Source organism: Haliotis cracherodii, unplaced genomic scaffold (assembly GCF_022045235.1).
Source record: "Haliotis cracherodii isolate W230 unplaced genomic scaffold, xgHalCrac1.p SCAF_11, whole genome shotgun sequence".
NCBI lineage: Eukaryota > Metazoa > Mollusca > Gastropoda > Lepetellida > Haliotidae > Haliotis > Haliotis cracherodii.
The window spans coordinates 27,334,497-27,355,718 of NW_027266266.1; the positions used below are offsets into that span (position 1 = coordinate 27,334,497).

A 21,222-nucleotide genomic window follows, 5' to 3' on the forward strand; every position below is an offset into this window, starting at 1 on the left:
GGTCCCAGCTAATACTGTTCCTTGTTGCACCTTCTTTCAAAAATGTTCATTTACTACTCAATATCTGAAACTAGCACTTGTTTTGGGAGTTTAGAAAAGCAAGATTTGTTCAGCCTGCTACTGAAACACAAATTGACATGATGGAAGATAATGAAAAACACCATGAAAAAGTGTGTATTGACTCTCTGTTTCTACTTCAGAAAACAATAAGTCATTCTGTCCGTCATTAACCAGTTTGATATATATTTTAGACACACAGAAGACTTGAACATATTATTGCTAAGATGAGGCAACTATGTCACACTGTGGTCAGACTTGTGAGGTATATTTGATAGAATGAGGGCGTCACACAAAATAATACTGCTTTTGCATATCAAGAGCCAGAGATAGAGTTTATATAATACATTATTATCTCTTATATCAGTATTTTTGTAGACATTCACCCTGTAGGAATTCCAGATTAGATTAGTTTTCCTGTACACATTGCTTGTTATAGTCGATGACTAAAATCAAGATGTGATGCTCACTATGTGTGACCTGACTGATGTCATTGTAAGCCATTGGTGTGGATCATTGCTTGCCAACACTGATTTGCCAGGTCATCATGTGTAAACAGTTTCAGATATGGATCTTACCAAAGTAGCTTATCAGTGGCAGTATATTCTGAAGAGGAATCACTGAAATTTGATTTGGATATGACATGAAGTTTAAGGTACACCAGGGAACTTAGAACCCAGATTGTCACTATGTCATAGAAATGTGTGGTGTAGAATCTCAGATGCTTGCATGGTAGACAGCTAATGATACATTAGTTGCACAGTGCATGAACCAAAAATGATGTACAGTGACATATCAGTCTTTTGGTTTTAGGCAATTTTTGATTTCTGAGTTCAAATCAAAAACCAATTGAAAACACGAAACTCTACTTCACTGTACCACTTCATACATTATCTAAACTAAGGGAATGGTAGAATGGGTATCTTAATAAAATCTGATTTTTTACTCCACTATGATCCCTGTCTGTGTGAGGACTTGAAGACACCTTCCAATCTATGTCAAGGATGTGTGGGTTCCGAGCTAATCAGATGTCAGCTTTGTAAAACGATTCCACTTGGTTTTGTGGTAGAATGAAGTTTTCTATATGCAAAATTTATCATTCTACACTGAATTGAAAATGCAGTAGGGTTGTCTCCCAGTTTGTTCACTCACTCATGATCTGGTGTCCCAATCTCATTAAAATCAGATCTTAGTCCTCGCTCCCGCTAAACAAAGATCTGAGGACATCCCATTACAGGTCATGTCAGACTGACCTTTCGCAAACTTTGACCTAACAATGGAATGACTGACAAGAAGTCGATATTAGCCAATCAGATGGCAGCTTTACTGTGCTTTATAGCACTAGTTTCAAACTGGCTAATACGCTTTGAGACATATTTTGACAAATTCCCATTTTAAATTTGAAAACGGAACAAACGAACATTCTGGAATGGCTAAAAGATTGTATGGATTCAGTCATAAAGTCTGTCACTCTCGTTCGGAATATCCTGTGTTAACGCTTTTGCGGCTGCATGATCAGAAATTACATTCCCAGTGTCACTTTCATGATCTCTGTAAGCGACGCTCTGATTGGTCGGTTGAAAGGTTGTTCTGACGTAACCCGTAATGGTATGTCCTCAGATCTTTGTTTAGCGGTAGCGAGAACTAAGATTTTAATGAGATTGGGTGTCTCCCTCAGTGGTATTGCTGGAATATTCCTCAAAGCAACATAAAATCCAACTCACTCACTTACTTGCTCACTCACTCGTTATGATGTCCTCCGTGCAGTGGATAACAGGTGTTGGTGTGTATTACAGAGCACGACATCAGAACATGTGGAGGCCCCAGTCACAGCCGACGAGTACCTGGAGGTGAAGCGGGCATTGGCGATGTCGGAGACAAAGGTGCAGCGGCTAGCTCAGGCCAAACACGACCTTGAGAAAAGGGTCAATATTCTACAGAGCACGGTACTACAATATTCTTGTTTCATTGCCTATATCAGATTTGAAGTTTTCTAGTTTTCTAGTTGCAAGTAGTTCCTTTTGGCCATTCATTAATCAACGTATCCAGAAAAATTCTGGAGACTCTTTCTCCTTTTGCATTGCATTATTAGCAGCCCCTTGAAACAGAATTGCTTTGTGGTTTTGTCTGACTGCAATGTTAGAGGACAGTCTTCCATGGACTTCTTCCATAGGAACCTAGAGAATTCTATTGGTCCATGTCAAGAGAAGGTTTCAAAGGTCAAGGTGAAAATAAGACAAAGGTCAAGTTTGTGTTTGAACTTTGCCCTCAATCATGTCTGACATTGTTGACAGATCGACAGCTTGATCAAGGAGAACAGTGCCCTGAAGAGCATCAACATGCAGAGGAGGAATGAAGCTCAGGTCCTGCAGAACGGCTACGAGGCCAGCAAGGAGAATAACTCTGCAAACCCTGAGTATGACTCACTGGATGAGAAACTGCCACAACGGCCTGTGCGGGATATGCGGCCACAGTCGATGTTTGAGCCCAGAACCTCGTTACAAAAGGTGGGTTGCCTTAATATGTTCTTTTAGTGCCTGTGTTTGAGCCCATGGGGGTATGTGGTTTCATGTGGCCTAAGTAAACTGCTGGGCTGTTACCTGAGAGTGACCAACCAGGGATTTATCTAGGTTTTGCCAGAGGCTCCAGATATTTGACAAATGTCAGAGGCGTTCCTAATTGGTAATAAAACAAACGCTGATTGGAGATCAGCAGTAACAAGTTTAGAAATGTTCCTACAGTGATCCCTCAATATATCGCTGTCATCGGGGTCCAAGAAACGGACCCTGCGTTCTAGGGGTCTAGGGTCTAGGGGTCAAGATATTCATTGCTGAGGTTCACATTACGTAATGATGGTAGTAAATTGAACAGTGGCGCAATTATTTCACAGTGGCATGGGACATGTAGATTTATGTAACACTGATCGTGGACGATGATTCAAAATGTTAATTAATCAAAGTACCATGTATTATTTTACGACTTATTCAAGCAACATGGCTTCTTGTAGTCCGGTCTCTACACAGTTGGTCTATGGCACTCTTGTGTAGCGTTGTGTCTCTTAGGCGTACCATAATGTTGTGATAATGGGTTTCGAAACCCAGATTTGCCGTGATTATGATGACCAAGTTTTATCAACATCATATTTCACTTGGGGCGTTTGGTACCACATCAAACTAATACTCTGTGATATAACTCTGATTGGTTGATTGGTGACATGGGAGCAGCTCACATTAACAGTTTGTTATAGAGATAAACATTGTCGTTGACAGAGCACATGCAGGACAATATGAGTTTGCCATATATGTTATTTTGTTTTAAGCGTGTTTGTTAAAATATCAATTTTATGTGATAAAATATACAGAAATGACAGGCATAAAAAATGCAACAGTTTGTTATATCTGCCAGTTTGCTCTCAGCGTGTTTGTTATGAACAGGGTTTACTGTATTTCCAAAAAGTGATTTCCAACCTTACTCACTCACTCATCCTAAACTGTGAATATATTTCTCAGAGTCAGTCACGAGAAGATCAACTTCAAACCTGTCTGTCTGAAGCCAACATCCGTTATGATGGAGAGAGGGTAAGTGAGCTACTACTCTGAGTCAGCTTCTCAACACTGCTGAGACTGCCTCTGTGGTCTAGTGGCAGAGTGTCTTCGTGGAGAGCGGAAAGTCGGGAGTTTGAGCCCCTCCCGCGTTATACCAAAAGACATTAAAAGATGGTACTTGTTGATACCCTGCCATTAAGAGGCTAAAATAAGGACTGGTCGGCTCGGAGTCAGTAAACTGGGCTAGCACTATAAAATTGACATAAGTCTGGACTAGTATAAGCAGCCATCTTGAATGTGACGATACACCCCATTTCACCTCACCTCAACACTGTTGATATCCTGTATGATCAGCTAATCTATTTTAAGGATTTGTCATCTGTGGTAGCAAAGAGATTTATCAAATAACTGGTTGATCAATATTTTGGGCATTCAAAATGATTATCGATTTTTCAAAATGTATATCTGGTTGATAAAACAATGTTGTTATGATTGGCTGTGAGGCAGCATGTTTGGGGGTTAGGTGGGCGGGGATAAGTGTAATAACTATGTCATTCTACATTCATTTGTCACTTTACACAAATTAGAAATAATGAATAATGACTTTTGTTGGAGTAAATCTTAATGACATTATTCTCCATGTCGTAGGTTGCCCCAAGGACCACTGCCTCAGTTCATATACATGTCCGATGCATACTTTCATGAAGAAATATTCTGATCATAGTCCAATGATAACTGATTCTCTGATTCTCAATGTGATTAACTAGCACACGTCTTCTGACCTTCGCTTCTTAACATCTCCAGATTTTTATTTGTCTGCAGCTATTGGGCAAAGGGTCTGAAATTCCACAATTACATTTCTCAACATGCTCAAGTTTACCAAATGCTTGTGATCAAATTTAAAATGTGACTGTTTTGAATAAGAAAATGATGACAATGAATTAAGTTGATTTTTTTTATACTGATGTCTTGAAGGAATTGTATATTTCAATATGTTCATTGTACAATTAAATTAGAGTTATTTAAGGTCTGTGAGTCAGTATCTTGAGCACACAGCTTGTAGACTCTGTATAGTACTAATCGTGAGTTGGTGTTTGCAGCTGGGTGACAAGGAACTATCATTACCGAGTGAACCAATTGATCCTGATGTCGCTAACGCCAACATCGTTCCAGATCCTGACTATGATATGCCCAATGATGAGGATGTAGCCTGGTAAGTGTGGAGAGCTGAGTGTTTGTGTCATTCATCAGTTAGACTCAATTAGAATCACACCATTGGGGGGAATACTGGCCACTGATGATGTTTTTCAGGAAAATATTGCCAAAATTCCTTTATTATTAATAAAAACACATCTGATGGAAAGGGTTTTATGTCTTGTGGGCAGGTACTATTGGCTTCATTGACTCCCACTTGTCACAACTCCCTTTGACGGTCGGGTAGCCTAGTCGTTAAAGCGTTCGTTCGTCACGCCGAAGAGCCGGGTTCGATTCCCGACATCGGTGCAATGTGTGAAGCCCATTTCTGGTGTCCCCCGCCGTGATATTGCTGTAATATTGCTAAAAGCGGCGTAAAACCATACTCACTTACTCACTGTTACAACTGCCTTCATGCCAGCTTTCATCTGATGCTTTCAATGCAGATGATACAGTCTAGTCCCAAATGACAAGTCTCGTGAAATAGTATTTTTGGCTTGATAATGACATTCATATGTAAGGAATAGTATTCCACAAGGGGAGTCCAGGTCATACGAGGGACTAAATGGAACTGGTGATCAAGTGGTGATCATCATATTATCAATCACTGATTTATCTGGTCCAGACTCAATTATTTACAGGCCGCTCTGATATGGCTTGAATATTGATGACTGCAGTGTTAAACAACAAACACACACTATTGGAAACGATGCTGAAAGAGATGGAAATGATCAAGTGTCTTGAAGTGGTTAATGCTTTGTTACAGTGCCTCTTCGCGACCGTGTTCGGAGATGACTGATTCCATGTCGTCACAAGGTGCCACACCTAAAGCTACAGCATTCGCCTCAGTCACGCTGTCAAAGGAAGATCTAGCCCAACTTCCAACACAGGAAGACGTTGTAAAGAAGACTGAAAAAATAACCAAGAAAATCCAGGAATTATTATTAACAGCACAAGCAAACAACGCCGAGTGGTAAATATCTGCCTCCTGTTTCCATCTGAATCATTGGAATCCGTAACCACAGGCAGAGGGCTTACAATGTATCAGTTTGTGTAGGAACATAATATATCACTTTGATCGTTCATGACCAGCTATTGAACATGGTATTTATAGTTTTAAATTGAAACTCAACTTATTATTGTGAATTCTTTTTGGAATTTTCTTCCAAGAAACAACAAAGTCTAGAATCTGAATCCTTGATAGATATGATGTGATCAATAAAATATGGAAGATAAGGTAAATGTTGAGGTTACTTTGAAGATAAATCACCCATAGAATAACTTGTAAATAGTTTCATTCAAGAAGTATTGTTAGTATACTCCGACACACCTAATTTGCAACAAATTACCAAAGTCTCGTTTGTCTGACACAGGGATCAACGTATTCTGTGGTCATCTGTCCGCGAGTACACAGTCTCGTGTTTTGATACAAGATGAGTCGGCTTGTAGCTGCAATTTACAACAGCTGCAGAGATAAACTTGCTTAACAATAAACAATTAATGCTTTAAATAAACAAAACAGGATTAATCACTTGCTTAGATTACCTCAATCTCATTAAAATCAGATACAAGTTCTCGCTAAATCTCTTTTGCGAACTTTGACCGACCAATGAAATGACTTGGAGGAAGTCGACATTAGCCACTAAGGAAGCAGCTTTCTTAAGCTTTGCGGCACTGGTTTCAAACTGGCGGCTTCCATTCCAGACTATTCTTTTTAAAGTATTTTGAATCAGTCCTGGTGTCCGTAACAGTAGTTTTGTGTAAAGCTTTAGAAGTTGGATGATTAGAAAACATATTCTGCTAACAATGTAACATAACATTATGAATAATTCATTTTTTTATTACAAAATGTTTAAATTGTTATCTATCGTGTATTTGTCCAATTTTCGATCACGAATGTTGATACTACTTAATTTCGTTAATCAAACATAATCATATGCAAGCAACCATTGATTAACGGGATTTGACTGTCTGTTGCTGATAGGCATAGTTTGCCAGCAGTAGAAATTGGCACTTGTCCTATAGTCCTTGCCAAACTGCCCAATTGTTAAGGTATCATAAGGACTAGTAGACGTTTGCCATTATTCCGGGTTTGGCTATATGTTAGCATATGTGGACTAGTGGACTAAAACTGTTAGTTCCTACCACTGCTTCTAGTTTAGGAAGTAGCATGTAAGCAACAGTGCTGTGCTGATATTTCTAATATTGGTTGCAAAGTTTGTCTACAGTTCCACAGTTCAGTGTACATCTGCTGAACTAGAATCCTACATTAACACCATCATCTTCAATTGACTTCCTAATCCCTGAAATACTCAGTAGGATGTGTGGTGTGGTGGCATGTGGTTCTGTGCACAGAGCACAGGTCACAAATCAGTCGAAGTTGAGCAACATCGGTCGCGGATAGTCCTGCGATGGGTGACCATGTTCAGCAGCTTGGCTCCTGAGAGTTTCTAGGGCTTCGGTCCTGCTCCACGCTGGAGCACATGTAACACATGGTGTCGTGTCTCCTTGTCTCCTTGTCTCCTCACCAATCAGTGAATGGGTACCCGGTGGCAATATGGCTTGGGTTGAATACTCCCCAGGGAGCTGAAATCATTGTCGAGTGCCCACTGATCCATTGACCAGGGTAATAATTTAAACCACATAGTGGATGAAAACAGCGTCTAACAAATGAAACTACTACTACAAAAGTACTCACGGAAATGAAAAAAACCTGTTTTTTCGACCTCAGATCTTAAATAAATGCAGTTAATATACAAAATATGTAAATATTCAAACAACTAAATTAGTACTAATTGGGCCGTGGCACAAATACAGGGTATCAAATGTTTTTATGCCTTTTTACACGTAAAAGTGTTTAAAAATGTGAATAAAACAGACTATTGTGAAACAGGGCATAACCAGGTGTAAGTAGATCAAGGTGACTTATGACACCTTGACGACAGGTGAGAACAGGTGCATAATGCCTATAGTCTGTTTCTGCTATGTCAACTTGGACTTAGTTTTATTTTTGAATGTTGAAAGTGCCGACAAATTACCTCCTGTAAAGTACATTTTGTATTGTTCACTGAGATCAAACTAGCAAATCCAGACTAGTACTTTTCGAGTTGTTTTGTTATTTCGTATTTACAGCTACGTAACACTTTGTGTCGATTTTTAAATTGAGAAAAACAGGTTTTTTTCATTTCCGTGAGTACTTTACTACTACTACTACTACTACTACTACTACTACTACTACTACTAGGTCTCTCAGCCCCACTCACTTATTATTTCAGCTATGGACCATGCTCTGACAAGATATATTCTGCTGTGGTGGACATGGCGGAAATATTTCCACAGGTTAGTGTCTTCTTCTTAGAGAAACCTCCGACTATAAGATGAGGGCTCTATCTATTTTCTTCACCTCACTCATTGGGGCATTATGTAGAGAAAGTGAAAACACGTCTCCAGTACCTCCTGGGTGGCCACAGCGCCCAGTAACTGTAGGGATATACAGGCCATCTATGACATGATATACGATGATATTTGGGTCGATGTGTGGGGTGATATATGGAGTGATATTGGGTGTGTGTATGGAGTGATATATGGGGTGATAAGTGTAGTGATATTTGGATGATGTGTGGAGTGATATGTGGGGTGATATGTAGAGTGATATGTGGAGTGATATATGAAGTGATATGTGGAGTGATATATGGGGTGGTAAGTGTAGTGATATGTGGAGTGACACATGGGGTGATATATGAAGTGATATGTGGGGTGATATATAGAGTGATATGTGGAGTGATGTGTGGGGTGATATATGGAGTGATTAGTGTAGTGATATGTGGAGTGACACATGGGGTGATATATGAAGTGATATGTGGGGTGATATATAGAGTGATATGTGGAGTGACACGTGGGGTGATATATGGAGTGATTAGTGTAGTGATATGTGGGATGATGTGTGGGGTGATATGTGGAGTGACACGTGGGGTGATATATGGAGTGATATCTGGAGTGATATGTGGGGTGATATGTGGGGTGATATGTGGGGTGATATGTGGAGTGATATGTGGGGTGATATATGGAGTGATATGTGGGGTGATATATGGAGTGACACGTGGGGTGATATATGGAGTGATATGTGGGGTGATATATAGAGTGATATGTGGAGTGACACGTGGGGTGATATATGGAGTGATTAGTGTAGTGATATGTGGGATGATATGTGGGGTGATATGTGGAGTGACACGTGGGGTGATATATGGAGTGATATCTGGGGTGATATGTGGGGTGATATGTGGAGTGATATGTGGGGTGATATATGGAGTGACACGTGGAGTGATATCTGGAGTGATATGTGGAGTGATATGTGGAGTGATATGTGGGGTGATATGTGGAGTGATATGTGGAGTGATATGTGGGGTGATATATGGAGTGACACGTGGGGTGATATATGGAGTGATATGTGGAGTGATATGTGGGGTGATGTGTGGGGTGATATGTGGAGTGATATGACCTTTCTCCAAGGCATATGAATTAGTACATGAACATTGTCTGTCGTTCCAGCCTGTGAGGCCTGACACGGTGAATGCAGCCTTACAACTTCTCACCATGAGTGCCGCTCGGCTCCAAGAAGAGTGCCGCAAGTGCGCTCAGCAAGAGCCAGACTCGGATGTGGAAGCAGCTCACAAAACACAGCTAATCATTCAGTTCGCATATGACATTGCTAAAGCGGCTAAACAACTTGTGACTCTCTTTCAGTGAGAAATGCACACAGAGCTTGTTTTTTTGCTTCTGCAGAAAGGATGACTATCTCCCAAACCAGGTTGATTTCTCATTTCAAAACAACACGAAAGTGGACTTGCAACTTCTAAAATGGCATGCATGACTTGTTAGTGGGGTACCTTTTGTGCGACTTGTGATAGAGGTAGAGACGGAAGATGCATGGAGAGACTTTGATGGACTTAGCGAGGTGATGTTCATCAAGATGTACTACATATTTCCTACCCAGCATGAAGTGTTTCCAGAGGGACAGCATGGTTGACCCGTCTCGCTGAGTGATGCATGATCTGATGGACAGGACGTGAGGCTTGAGTTGGATGACATTTGTGCACAATTGGTTGTCTTGAGCATTGCTGTCAGGTTTTAGAATCATACATTGCATGCAGCGTGTTTTGTTGCTTTCATCACTTTCATGGGGTTGATACACAACAGTGAGAATTCACGTCATGTCATTGAAGCATTTTACATTACTAACACCAGCTGACAGTTTAACTGGATTATCTTGTCAAGTTAAGATGCGTGACAAATGAGGTTTGGTTGGAAATTTTTTGTGGATACTCCCCTACATGGAGATAGCATTCATTAATCTCCGATCCACCTGTTGCTTATTGATGAGCATATGCAAATGCTTTTGTTCCCAAAGCAAAACCGTTCAACCAAAATTGTAATTGTCTTCGGAACGTGCAATCTAGTAGTTTATTTATCAATGGGACATGGATATTTGTCAGCACATTTTTATATATCAAGTCACAATATTTTCCTTGCACTAGATTTTGCTTATGTGAGTTAATGTTTCTTGCTGAGAAGAAGAATGTGTTCTTCAGTGATCAAAGGGAGATAACTATGTAAAGGGGGATAACTCTCATACTTTATCTGTTGAATCTATAGAAATAGTTCAGGTCATTGGAAGTGTCTGAACCAACAGTGAAATGAAAGCATTCAGGGTCACTGGACAAAGTGATTCACTCCCAAATGCCAAGGATCATTACAATGACTCGCCTTTTTGAGCTTCATATCATCAGTGTCCCCTGTGTGTGTAGTCATTTCTAATGTCCCCAGTGTTGTAACATATTGTTTAAGCTTTACTTTGAAGCAGCCATTTACAAATATCTAATCAAACGAAATTCCCGGGTTCATGTATAGTCAAAAGAATCATCACCATTTCTGTTTGACAGTGTACTTAAGAACATAATACAGTGCTTTGTGTAAAGTCTTGATATCAACATTATTAACATTCATGAAAATGATCAAACAATTTGCAAACAATCATATAATGTAAATTCTTTATCATGCCAATGTCATTGCTGGACCAAATATGGATTAAGTCATTGCTCAATTCTATTTTCTTAAACAATTCCCTGTAAATCAGAATCTGATAAAATACACCAACCCATGCATACCAGTAATATATGTCCTGGCAATTGCAATTGCAGGTATCAATGAAACTAGATGTTAACTTTCCAAGACCTCTGTATGTGATACTGTTATACCCACTGATAGATATATCCTGCTAATGGGCTGTCCAAAGTTAGGTCTTCTGTTATTGTGTTGGAAACTAACCTAGCTTTGTCCTGTATGTCTGTCTTTCATGAATATGTGCACAATATATAAGCCCAGGAAGCAGTAATATGTCTGCAGTTGGAACCCCATACTTCAGTATCACACGTGTTGGAAGAGTCTTTGAAGGAGTTGAAAAACTTGCAGTTGTATACCTTCTGAAAAACCCAGGTGAAGTTCATTATTTGACTTATTTATCTCAAGACTTTTTCAGCAATACCTCTGTTGACATCTCCCTTAACTTTGGATCTTCGGACGGAGTGACAGAGGGCATGGTTTCGGATAGATTGATGCCCAGGGACACTGAGTGTTATCCCAAATGACTAAAGCTTCTTTTCATTGTTGGCAGTGATGTAGAAGAATGTCCTATCAAAGTTTGTTGAGATCATAAAAAATGGTACAATTGTTGGACATTTCACTCAGTGTAGCAGCTCAGTAGTGCAAGCATATTTTTCTTGCAAGATGGTCTGAGTTCAGTTCCCTATCCTATGGGCACATGGTGTGAATACCATTGATACTTGCTGGCTCAACATGCACATAGTTTGGTTTGTTTCAAAATTTGAAGCAATCTTGTCAAGTTGAGATAACCCTGTATCCAACGTCTGTCCAATATTCTTTTATGATCCTCTTCACAGAATCTATAGTTGCACAATATGGGACACCGTGTCAAGTGCCCAGAGGTATTGTTGGAAACCTTGAGATATGAGAAAACTGATGACACGACTGAGACAGGTTCACTCCTCATCACTGCAAGCACAGCTCTCACGTTGCAATGGGGTGTGTTGTGGTTCTGACACTGCTTGGAGGGGCTAGATATTACATGATGTGGGGAGTCCCGCAACAGCGCTAAGTCTCATCTTTAATGTTGTGCCAATTTTGTATTTATTTGTACTTAGAAATCTTGTACTATATCTCTATGCATATATCACATGCATTTTAAACTGTACAAAATCTGGCGTTACAAATTCACCAGCTATTGTCTCTTCTTGTTCAGTGAAAGGGTAGGTTTAAATAATGGGTTAAATAACAGTGTTTTGGGGGGACGTGTTCTTGTCTGATGATGGGGACATGTTCTTGTCTGATGTTCCTATCTGACAGGGAAGTGCTCTTGTCTGATGATCGTGAAATGTTCCTGTCTGACGATGACATGTTCTTGTCTGATGGTGGGGACATGTTCTTGTCTGATGATGGGGACGTGTTCTTGTCTGATGATGGGGACGTGTTCTTGTCTGATGATGGGGATGTGTTCTTGTCTGATGATGGGGACGTGTTCTTGTCTGATGATGGGGAAATGTGTGTTCATAGGAAACACTTCAACTTTTGTAGCTCTGTGTTTTAGAGGTTACGTAATAGTGTCGAGTTAAAGTTTCTAGATCAGAAGGATGATGTTTGATGTCAGTTTTATCATCCATACAGTCATAAATACAGCTGGTTTATGACAGATACGTGTCTAAGTGGTATTCATCAGGAAATATTTCAGGAATATACCACAAGTAACAAACCAGGTACATAAGGCAGTCTTACAGTTATGACTTCAACAAGTCTGACAAGTTACAAAAAGGCTAATGTTGTTGCGTTACTGTCAAAAGACATCATATCAGACCTTCACAAACCAGTAAATCTGTCTGGGCCCCATTTCACAAAACGATCGCAGCGCTAAGATGATCGTAACTCCCCTACTTTAACATAAACTTATGACAGTTGTAGAGCTAAGATGATCGTAACTCCCATACTTCAACATTGACTTACGACAGTCGTACTGCAAGGTGATCGTAACTCCCATACTTCAACATTGACTTACAACAGTCGTACTGCTAAGGTAATCGTAACTTCCATACTTCAACATTGACTTACGACAGTCGTAGCACTGTGCCCATTCCCACCCCACCTTCACACCCACCATGAGACAAATTCTGGATATGATCCTACTCTCGAGATGAAACTGTTGTCAGTTTAGTTTACAACATTGTATTTACGGAATTAACCATTGTATATACACATGTTCATAATGATCAGTTTTCTCTCATCCTTCAATATTGAGCTAAATCCATTCAACGATGATGATTTGCTTGCAACTGCTGGAGTGCACAGCAAGCACCTGCCTGTAGTTTGTGATACTCAGTAGACACCTAGTGCAAATCTACATGTAATGTGCTTTGTATTTATAATATTGGAAGTCCTACATGGTGGGAGGGGACGTGGATCACACAGAAACTGACATGAAAATGATCTGTCAAATTGACAAGTATTGATTGCAGAATACTTAGATGTCACTACAAATATGTTTGACATTGATACCAGTGTAATTTGAAATGTACATGAGATTTATGAATAGCAGGGCAAACTTTTATGTCACTTTTTAAATAACTGGTACCTCAACACGCCATCATTTACAAAGGTACTACATTGTGTGTCAGTTACATGGAGAATAGTATAGTTGTTAAATATGCCCAATACGATTGCTTTTAGAACAGATAAGTTTCAATCCGAGAAGGTTGTATGTTTTTCTTTATTTCTTCAGGTTGTTAAAAACAGATTATCACAGATTGAAATCTAATTTCTGTGACCATAAAAAACAATCTAATGCTTACCTTCTTCGTTTTGTAACCCTTTGGTTGATGCATGTCATCGATCCCGGTTGCGTGGATCGATGCTCATGATGTCAATCACTGGATTGTCTGGTCCAGACTCGGTTTTTTACAGACCGCCGTCATATAGCTGCACTATTGCGGTGTTAAACAACAAACCAACAAACATTTTGTAACCAGTTGAAAAAATGACATTAATAATTTTCTTTTAAATTTCATGTAATTGTAACCACAATTTCTTCTTTAAGTCAGATATTACTGACTATGTTAAGATGAATAGGTCATCAGTGTAAATAACTATGTTTAAGTCTTTATTTTCCTGTGGCCTAAATGGCATGTAGAAGACTAAACGAGTTTGAAATGTTGTCAAGCACAGGGCAGGAGGAATCTCCCCATCAGTTCATCAAGTGTGATCCATGTCACTGCCCTGCTTGTGTATTTCTGGATATTGTGCATGTGTCAAGTGCAATGTCATATCTTGTGATGTCAATAGCAGAATGCATGGTGTATGTAGCTTCACTCTCACTCAACAAATCAAACTCGTGTACTGTTTCAGATGATGCACATTTGATCAGCCTAGACATGTACTGATAACTTCAACAGATATGTAAAAAAACATAGTATTTCTACTACCTTTGAGATATTAGCATTTATGGTCTGTGATGCTGAAGTTATTTGGTTTGAACACGATGTTGGTGTTTTTGGACTCTGTGACTGTGAAGCTAGATAACACTGTGCCTCAATTAGAATCTAAGGCGTGAAAGCAACAGCATGAAGATAGCATGTTTGTTATATTTTGTCCCGTTTCCCTGTATATTTCTACTGTGTTGTTCAAGTTACTGTAGAGAATATGATTTTGTTGAATTGATGTGTAAACTAAATAAAACAAGCATAACATTTTAATCTGTCATGTTCTCTTTCTAAGTGCAGCTCGATTCCTTGCAAGGTGTGCATCTTGACTGAGAATGTAGCCATTGGTACAAGCCGTAGTCGGGTAGATCATTCTGTTTTTGGTAGCCTTTCCCATCCAAACAGATTATGTCTGCTTGAACTTGGACGTTTGTGGTCATATCTATGCTAGGATTATCGCAAATTTCATGTTCGAATGATATACGTTAGTCATCGCACTACTCACGGGACAGGGCCTTTGCTTAAATCCCCGTGAAGCACGTTCAAATCCGTGCACCAAACTGGCCCTGATCCACGAAGCGCGTGCTCACAAATCCGAGCATGGGTGACATGTAATGCAGGCGTTGCTAAACCTACCTCGTATCCTCGTGCAGAACGTGCGTACTAACCTGTGCTCGGGTAAGTTCATTTTGATTGATCGGGTGCACGAATCAAGGGTGGAAAAGCCCACGACGTGAGTATGCAAGACCATGGGATTTGGTGCCTGGTATTCCGTCTGGACGAGTTTCCCTGTCATTTTGAAGTAGCATGCAGCATTATCTGGTGACAAATCACGTACTGTGAGGGAAATGACCCCTCTTGGTAACTGTACAAACCTTATAATTTTCAGTTGGGACCGACGATTTGATAGTTTGCATCATTAATTCCTAAAATATCATGTCTCGAACAGACACCCCCCTTCCTTTGATCTTAAATGGAAGGCCGGCCCCTTTATACACCTCAACTGCTAAACGACAGTCATACATAATTATCAAATCTTATGGAAACAGTTTCTTGAAAGATAGTATTTGTACCGATTGATGTAAGACTCATCGCCAATAATTCCATCAGTATGTTACCCGATTAATTTCATGAGTCTTCAATTTCAAGCTCTCGTACACACGTACCACCATGGATAATTTAATGTTTAGTGTGTGCGCGCGCGTTCTGGGGCCAATTCCCTTACCACTCCTCTATAAGAATATAAAACGGTCGGAACCCTACGAACAAATTATCGGGTATGTGAAACAAAAATGAAAATACGAACTCGTAGTGCAGGGGATGTCTGCTCTATATAAAACTGTCAGTAACTTATGTCTTTCTGATATATGTAAAGTAATAGCGCCGTCTTCACAAAACACTGAAAGTGAGAAAGTCAGTAATTAACCAACAACTTGCTCTTGTGGTTAATAAAACCTTTCGTACGAATTATATGGTGGTGCGAGGGCCATCTCGAAACGCTTAAAGCTGACAGTAAGGAGCTTGTATGTATATCATGTATGAATGATCAACTGCTTTCAACATAGTATCCGTATTATGGTTGTACAGTTTGGATTGTTTTGTTGTTGTTTTTCAATGAGTTGTTTGTTGACTTTTTGCCTTAGGTGTGAACTTTTTATGTATCATGTTTACATCAGCATCTGTATGTAAATACCGATCCCAAGTGTTAGCATATGTCCGTTGTTTGTTCCACCACGAGCTTGTTGTGCCCCGTCTCAGTGTGGTTGTATGGGGTTTTGTCAGTGAGAACACCCTGAATGCAAACACTCACCACTTTCTATCCGTATCATATTGTATCTAACCTATAGGGCCCCGCTCCACAAAGCGATCTTAGTGCTAAGATGATCCCATACTTTAATATAGACTTACGATAGTCGTAATGCTAAGATAGCTTTGTGGAACAGGCCCCAGGTTGTTTATACCATTTGTATTTTGTTGTAAAGTAGATTGTCAAAGTCAACAAATGTTGATCTAAAGTGAACTGTTTAGCCATTAATGATTTTTGCACATCTTATAATTTCGAAAAGGCAGTGTGACTAAATGGTCGAAGTTTATATATACGCGCAGGCACTGTTACCGAACACGAGTTAGTGATAAGTGTAACATTATGTACTTTCTATAGTATTAATGTAATCTTACAAAATATACCCTACTGAAAAACAATACCCATTAGCTCAGCATTGTATAATAATAATAATAACAATAATAATAGTAATCACCACCATCACGTATGTAATATGGCTCATAAGTAAATTATTATTTTGACTCGCGTTTACATGATACCTGTGCTTGTGGGATTCACCTCAAGTTAAACGTCAACGAGCCGAGACACTTTGGTTGATATACCTGCAATTTCTATTCCGGGTCGGATCTGAACTTCCATTTAACCGGTGAGCTATATGACCGTGACTGCATGTTTTCACCTTTCATATCAAGTTATCCTAACTAGTTTATTTGATCTTCTTTGTACATATTATCGCACTAACGTTTAGGTTGTCTAATATATAGAGATGTCATGCATTTTTAAATAAATTGATTTTATATTCTTGCACGTCGCACTGAATGAACTCAAAGTTGTTTTGCGGTTTGACTTTCGGTGATCTAATGCAACAGAGCACGTGGTAACGATGCTATCTTAGCGAAATGTACTAATCAAATGTATGATTCAGTTTGTTGTTTTAATAACAAATCCAAATGAAGTTTTATTTTAGTTTTCTTATTTTTATACATGTATTTGTGATAAACAATCGTATACATTCGTGACCACTCGTGTCATTTCGGTATGACAGCATCAGGATGGGCAATCAATTAAGAATGTACGGAAAGAGCCGAGTGTTGACGAATGTCGTGTATCTCAATTGTCAAGCCGATAGACAAACATTTACTGTTGGACCAAACACAATACACTCAGAAATATTGTTGGTACATCATATTACCTCAAAGTCCAAAGGTTACTAAACTCAACTCAACTCAAATAGGGCAAACATGCACATTATCACCGGCTGGCCGTAATGTGCGTCTACTAACCACTACAACTGACGATGTTTCATATGATATTTGACGAAGGAAATACGTCAAATCTCGTCCATCTATTTAGATATTTACCTATTAAGGGTGTAACCATTTGACTTTCAGGTGGAGGGGCATTTTGGTTTGAGATGACCTTTTGGTTTAATGTTTGTTTTTGTTTTTTGTTGTTTAACGACGCACTCAGCAATATTCTAGCTATATGACGGTGGTCTGTAAATAATCAAGTCTGGACCAGACAATCCAGTGATTGACATCATGAACATCGATCCATGCAATTGGGATACGATGATATGCATCAACCAAGTCAGCGAGCCTGACCATCCGATCCCGTTAGTCGCCTCTTACGACAAGCATAGTCGCCTTTAAGGCAAGCATGGGTTGGTGAAGACCTATTTAACCCCGGATCTTCACGGGTTTTCTTTTTAATGAATTATGATTTCCAATATATAAGGTGCGTATTCTTTGAAGCACTTACCTGCAAGAAAAGAGCACATTAATTGTGTTACTACTATTCGGGAAACTACAAACCTTTTCACTAATTCACGGCTTTGATTACCTTTCAAGAAAATATCGCGCCCTTCCACTTAAAAGAAATGGTTGCTCCCTAACGGGAAACGTTTCGTTCCCCAGCCATTAACTTTCTTTGTCAGAACAATGTTAGTTGTGTCAAATTATTGCAAAGTTACATTAGGACATTCTCCAAACACAACTTGTTTTTCTCAGTCGGGAAATCACATCCCTTAAAAACACTTTTATTGCATTGAGTACACGGGCAAAGCTCTCCTCGTGAGTCAAGGGATCTAGTCAATTCTAGAGATGCTTCCAGCTTTGAGTTATTTTGCATGCACATTTCAGACAAATGGATATGTATTACACTTCGAAAGGCACTACTTAAATGGCTGCTCAACTGTACCTTGAACGTAGTATGTGTATTCTAGCTGAATAAATACATGTACAGTCCATGTGTTAGTGTTGTCTCATCACGTGATCAGAGTGTATGTGGGAAAGACTACCGCCTGTATCCCCCCTCCAAAAGTTATGTATGTATGCATTGCCACTGAAATCCTTTTAATCATAATTTTAAGGGGGGATACGGGCGGAAACAGTTCAAATGACCGTACTTCACGTGCATGTCATGCAGCTGTCAATTGGAACGCACGTGAAAATGAATGAGCTCCGGCTCTCCAGCAGTGCGCGCGCTCACATTGATAAACTCCTCTTTAGGTCAAGTGAAGTTACCCTGAGTTCAGAAAAGTTAGCTTTTAAACAGGATACAAAACTGACAATGAAAATACACGGTTGTAAAGTGCGATTCTGAGAGTCTCAGCTAATGCCCAGTCGGCCTCAGTGGGTGGGTATGCTTTACGTCGAATGTGACCGTATTCCATGGGGATTTGATCTCGGCGTCTTCGGCGTGAGGAGCTACCGTTCAAACCACAAGGCAACCACTCAGTCGACCTTGTGTTCGCCATTCATACAACATTTGCATGAATCTGTCCACACCATGTCCAACACGCATCTGTCTTCTCTGTAAACTCGTCCATGTTGTCTGACAATACCCGTGTTATAAGGAGGTGTTGTTAATCTTATATTCTTCACGCTACTTAGTCTGGAAGAGATTAAAAACATGCTTGTACAATGTCATCTCAGCGATTTTCGTCTATAGTTATAAACATATGCATCTTAGTTTCGAGGAGATCACTGTGTTTTTATATTCCTAAAGAGAGACTTCTAAAACAACTACAAAGCCTTGTTACACTTTGAACAAATGTTTGCATGAAACCATAGTGCCGCTACTGTCTTACGACTGGGAAGTATGGGGCTTCGAAAAAGTTGAAAAGTTAGAACAAATCCAGCGTTAATGTTATCAGATTTCTTTTAAACATTAAGGAAGATTACGCCGTTATCTGTGTTGTATGGGGATACAGGAATGTTTCCGCCGACAATCAGTGTTAGCATTGCACGACATGCAATCGACGCTTCTGTGTTCAACCAAAGGACAAGCAAAATATCCCCAATCCTTTATAAAATTATGTACTCACAACATATGGCAAACGTTGGTAACAAATGGATTTTTTTTATTGAAAATCTAAACAACATGCGATTTGGAAACATCTGGATTTCACACAGTATATAAAATGCTAGTTTAAGGTGAAAAGATATTTACGTACACAGGGATTTGGAAGCATCTTATTTTCTCCTTATCTGAATGTGTTACATAGATGATTTTAAAACTATTTATACCTTTGAGAAACAACTGATACAACTTGCACAACCAATCTATACCAAGCTAATTACATTTTCAATTTCTAATCTTTTCCTACTTATGGAAACTGGACGTTGGAAACAATATCAGCAGCAGATTCATTCTAGACCAAACAACATTCAATTTTGTCAACTATTTAATCATAATAAGATCAATGTAAAAAGAAAGATTTGTAGGTTGATTAAATATTGTCTATTCTATTTACACCACATAACCTGCGTACATTTCTCCAACTTATTCACCAATTCCGCCTGCCATTGTGTCGCCGCTTGGCGATTTATGAGCGAATAAAGATGTTGTTGCCTCGAACTGTATGTAAGACAACAACGTACCCCATTCTTGCAGACGGTGGGCCCAAAGAATACAGTTTAGTATCTATATTTATTTCAAAATAATAATACTTGAGCACCTGTTTCTGGTGGCAAAGATAATTGAGCCCCTGAACATTAAATAAATGTGCTGATATTAACATCAGGTTATGTCCAGTATGACCACATCGAGGTCCAGCTAGTAACAGTGCTGTGAACCCAAGGGACCTCAATCTCTAGATACCATTGAGCCTGAGTTTAATGTCGGATTTATAGCCCAAGAATCGCCTAAATAAATATTGTACCCATTAGTCCTCTTTATTCCGCCGTAGCGTTATTTTGACTGAGAATATGGACAACTTACCAGGAGTACAATGACAGCTCCGGGACATGGATCAAATGCAATGTACAATGCAAGCACATGTGATAAGTACACGTCCTAGTGACAAGACACATTGAAAACAGCTTCTTTGGGGTTTTTTCGTCTTCTGTCCGTCATATGTCTTGTACATTTCATCTCCAATCTTCCTTAGCTTCTTCGCTAATTCTCGGTACTCTTCGTAAATACCCACGTTAACGCAATACCTCTCATGTGTCATACTGTTTGGAGGAAGCGATGCTCTGTTTTCAGCCAATGTATCAGGTAGAGCCATAATGTGTGGGTTAGGCATGGGGTAACTAGTCTGTAGTTACCCGAAGTTCAATATCAGTGTCCTGATTAGAGAGGGTCACGTGACCCAGGTAGTGGCAACAGATCGATACAGTGACCGTTGTGGACATTGATGGATCTGTAGCGGTTGTGTTAATATCGTTGAGAAAATTACGAAATTTTGTAAGATATGAAGTACTTGTGTTAGTCTCTGTAGTATCTCATCAACTGTAGATAGAGATATTCTGTGTGTCCAGGCGGAGGAATACATCTGACTGGCTGCTTGGAGATGCTGTAAGAATAGGATGCGATTTGGGCTGGACCTGACGCAACTTAAGCTTCATTTCAACAAAGAGTGCACTTTAAACTACTCACTCTGGTTTACAAGACAATGCATAGTTTGACTTTTACCGAACTGATAGTACCATACAAGCCTGCACGTTTTCTCCGATCAAAAGATCAACATCTGATATAGTGGCTCCAAGTCACGTACCAACACATATGGCGATAGGCCACTGTTACATGCTCGTCCATTGCTATGGAACAATCAGCCACAAGAAACCCGAGAAATAGAAAATCTGACAAACTTTAAAAA

The 21,222-nt window shown here is 39.6% G+C and overlaps 1 protein-coding gene across 3 annotated transcripts in view; it reads left to right on the forward strand.

The window, feature by feature from the left end:
• Window positions 1-18,301, forward strand: part of LOC139456384 (ARF GTPase-activating protein GIT2-like) — a 53,443-nt gene extending 35,142 nt beyond the window's left edge. For all 3 annotated transcript variants that reach the window (XM_071238047.1, XM_071238049.1, XM_071238048.1), the window contains 7 exons: window positions 1,854-2,003; window positions 2,352-2,564; window positions 3,567-3,635; window positions 4,703-4,815; window positions 5,563-5,769; window positions 8,072-8,135; window positions 9,345-18,301. In XM_071238047.1, the coding sequence (XP_071094148.1) occupies window positions 1,854-2,003; window positions 2,352-2,564; window positions 3,567-3,635; window positions 4,703-4,815; window positions 5,563-5,769; window positions 8,072-8,135; window positions 9,345-9,542 (1,014 nt within the window). In that variant the 3' untranslated portion in view covers window positions 9,543-18,301. The remainder of the gene's footprint in view (window positions 1-1,853; window positions 2,004-2,351; window positions 2,565-3,566; window positions 3,636-4,702; window positions 4,816-5,562; window positions 5,770-8,071; window positions 8,136-9,344) is intronic.
• Window positions 18,302-21,222: the final 2,921 nt, after the last annotated feature.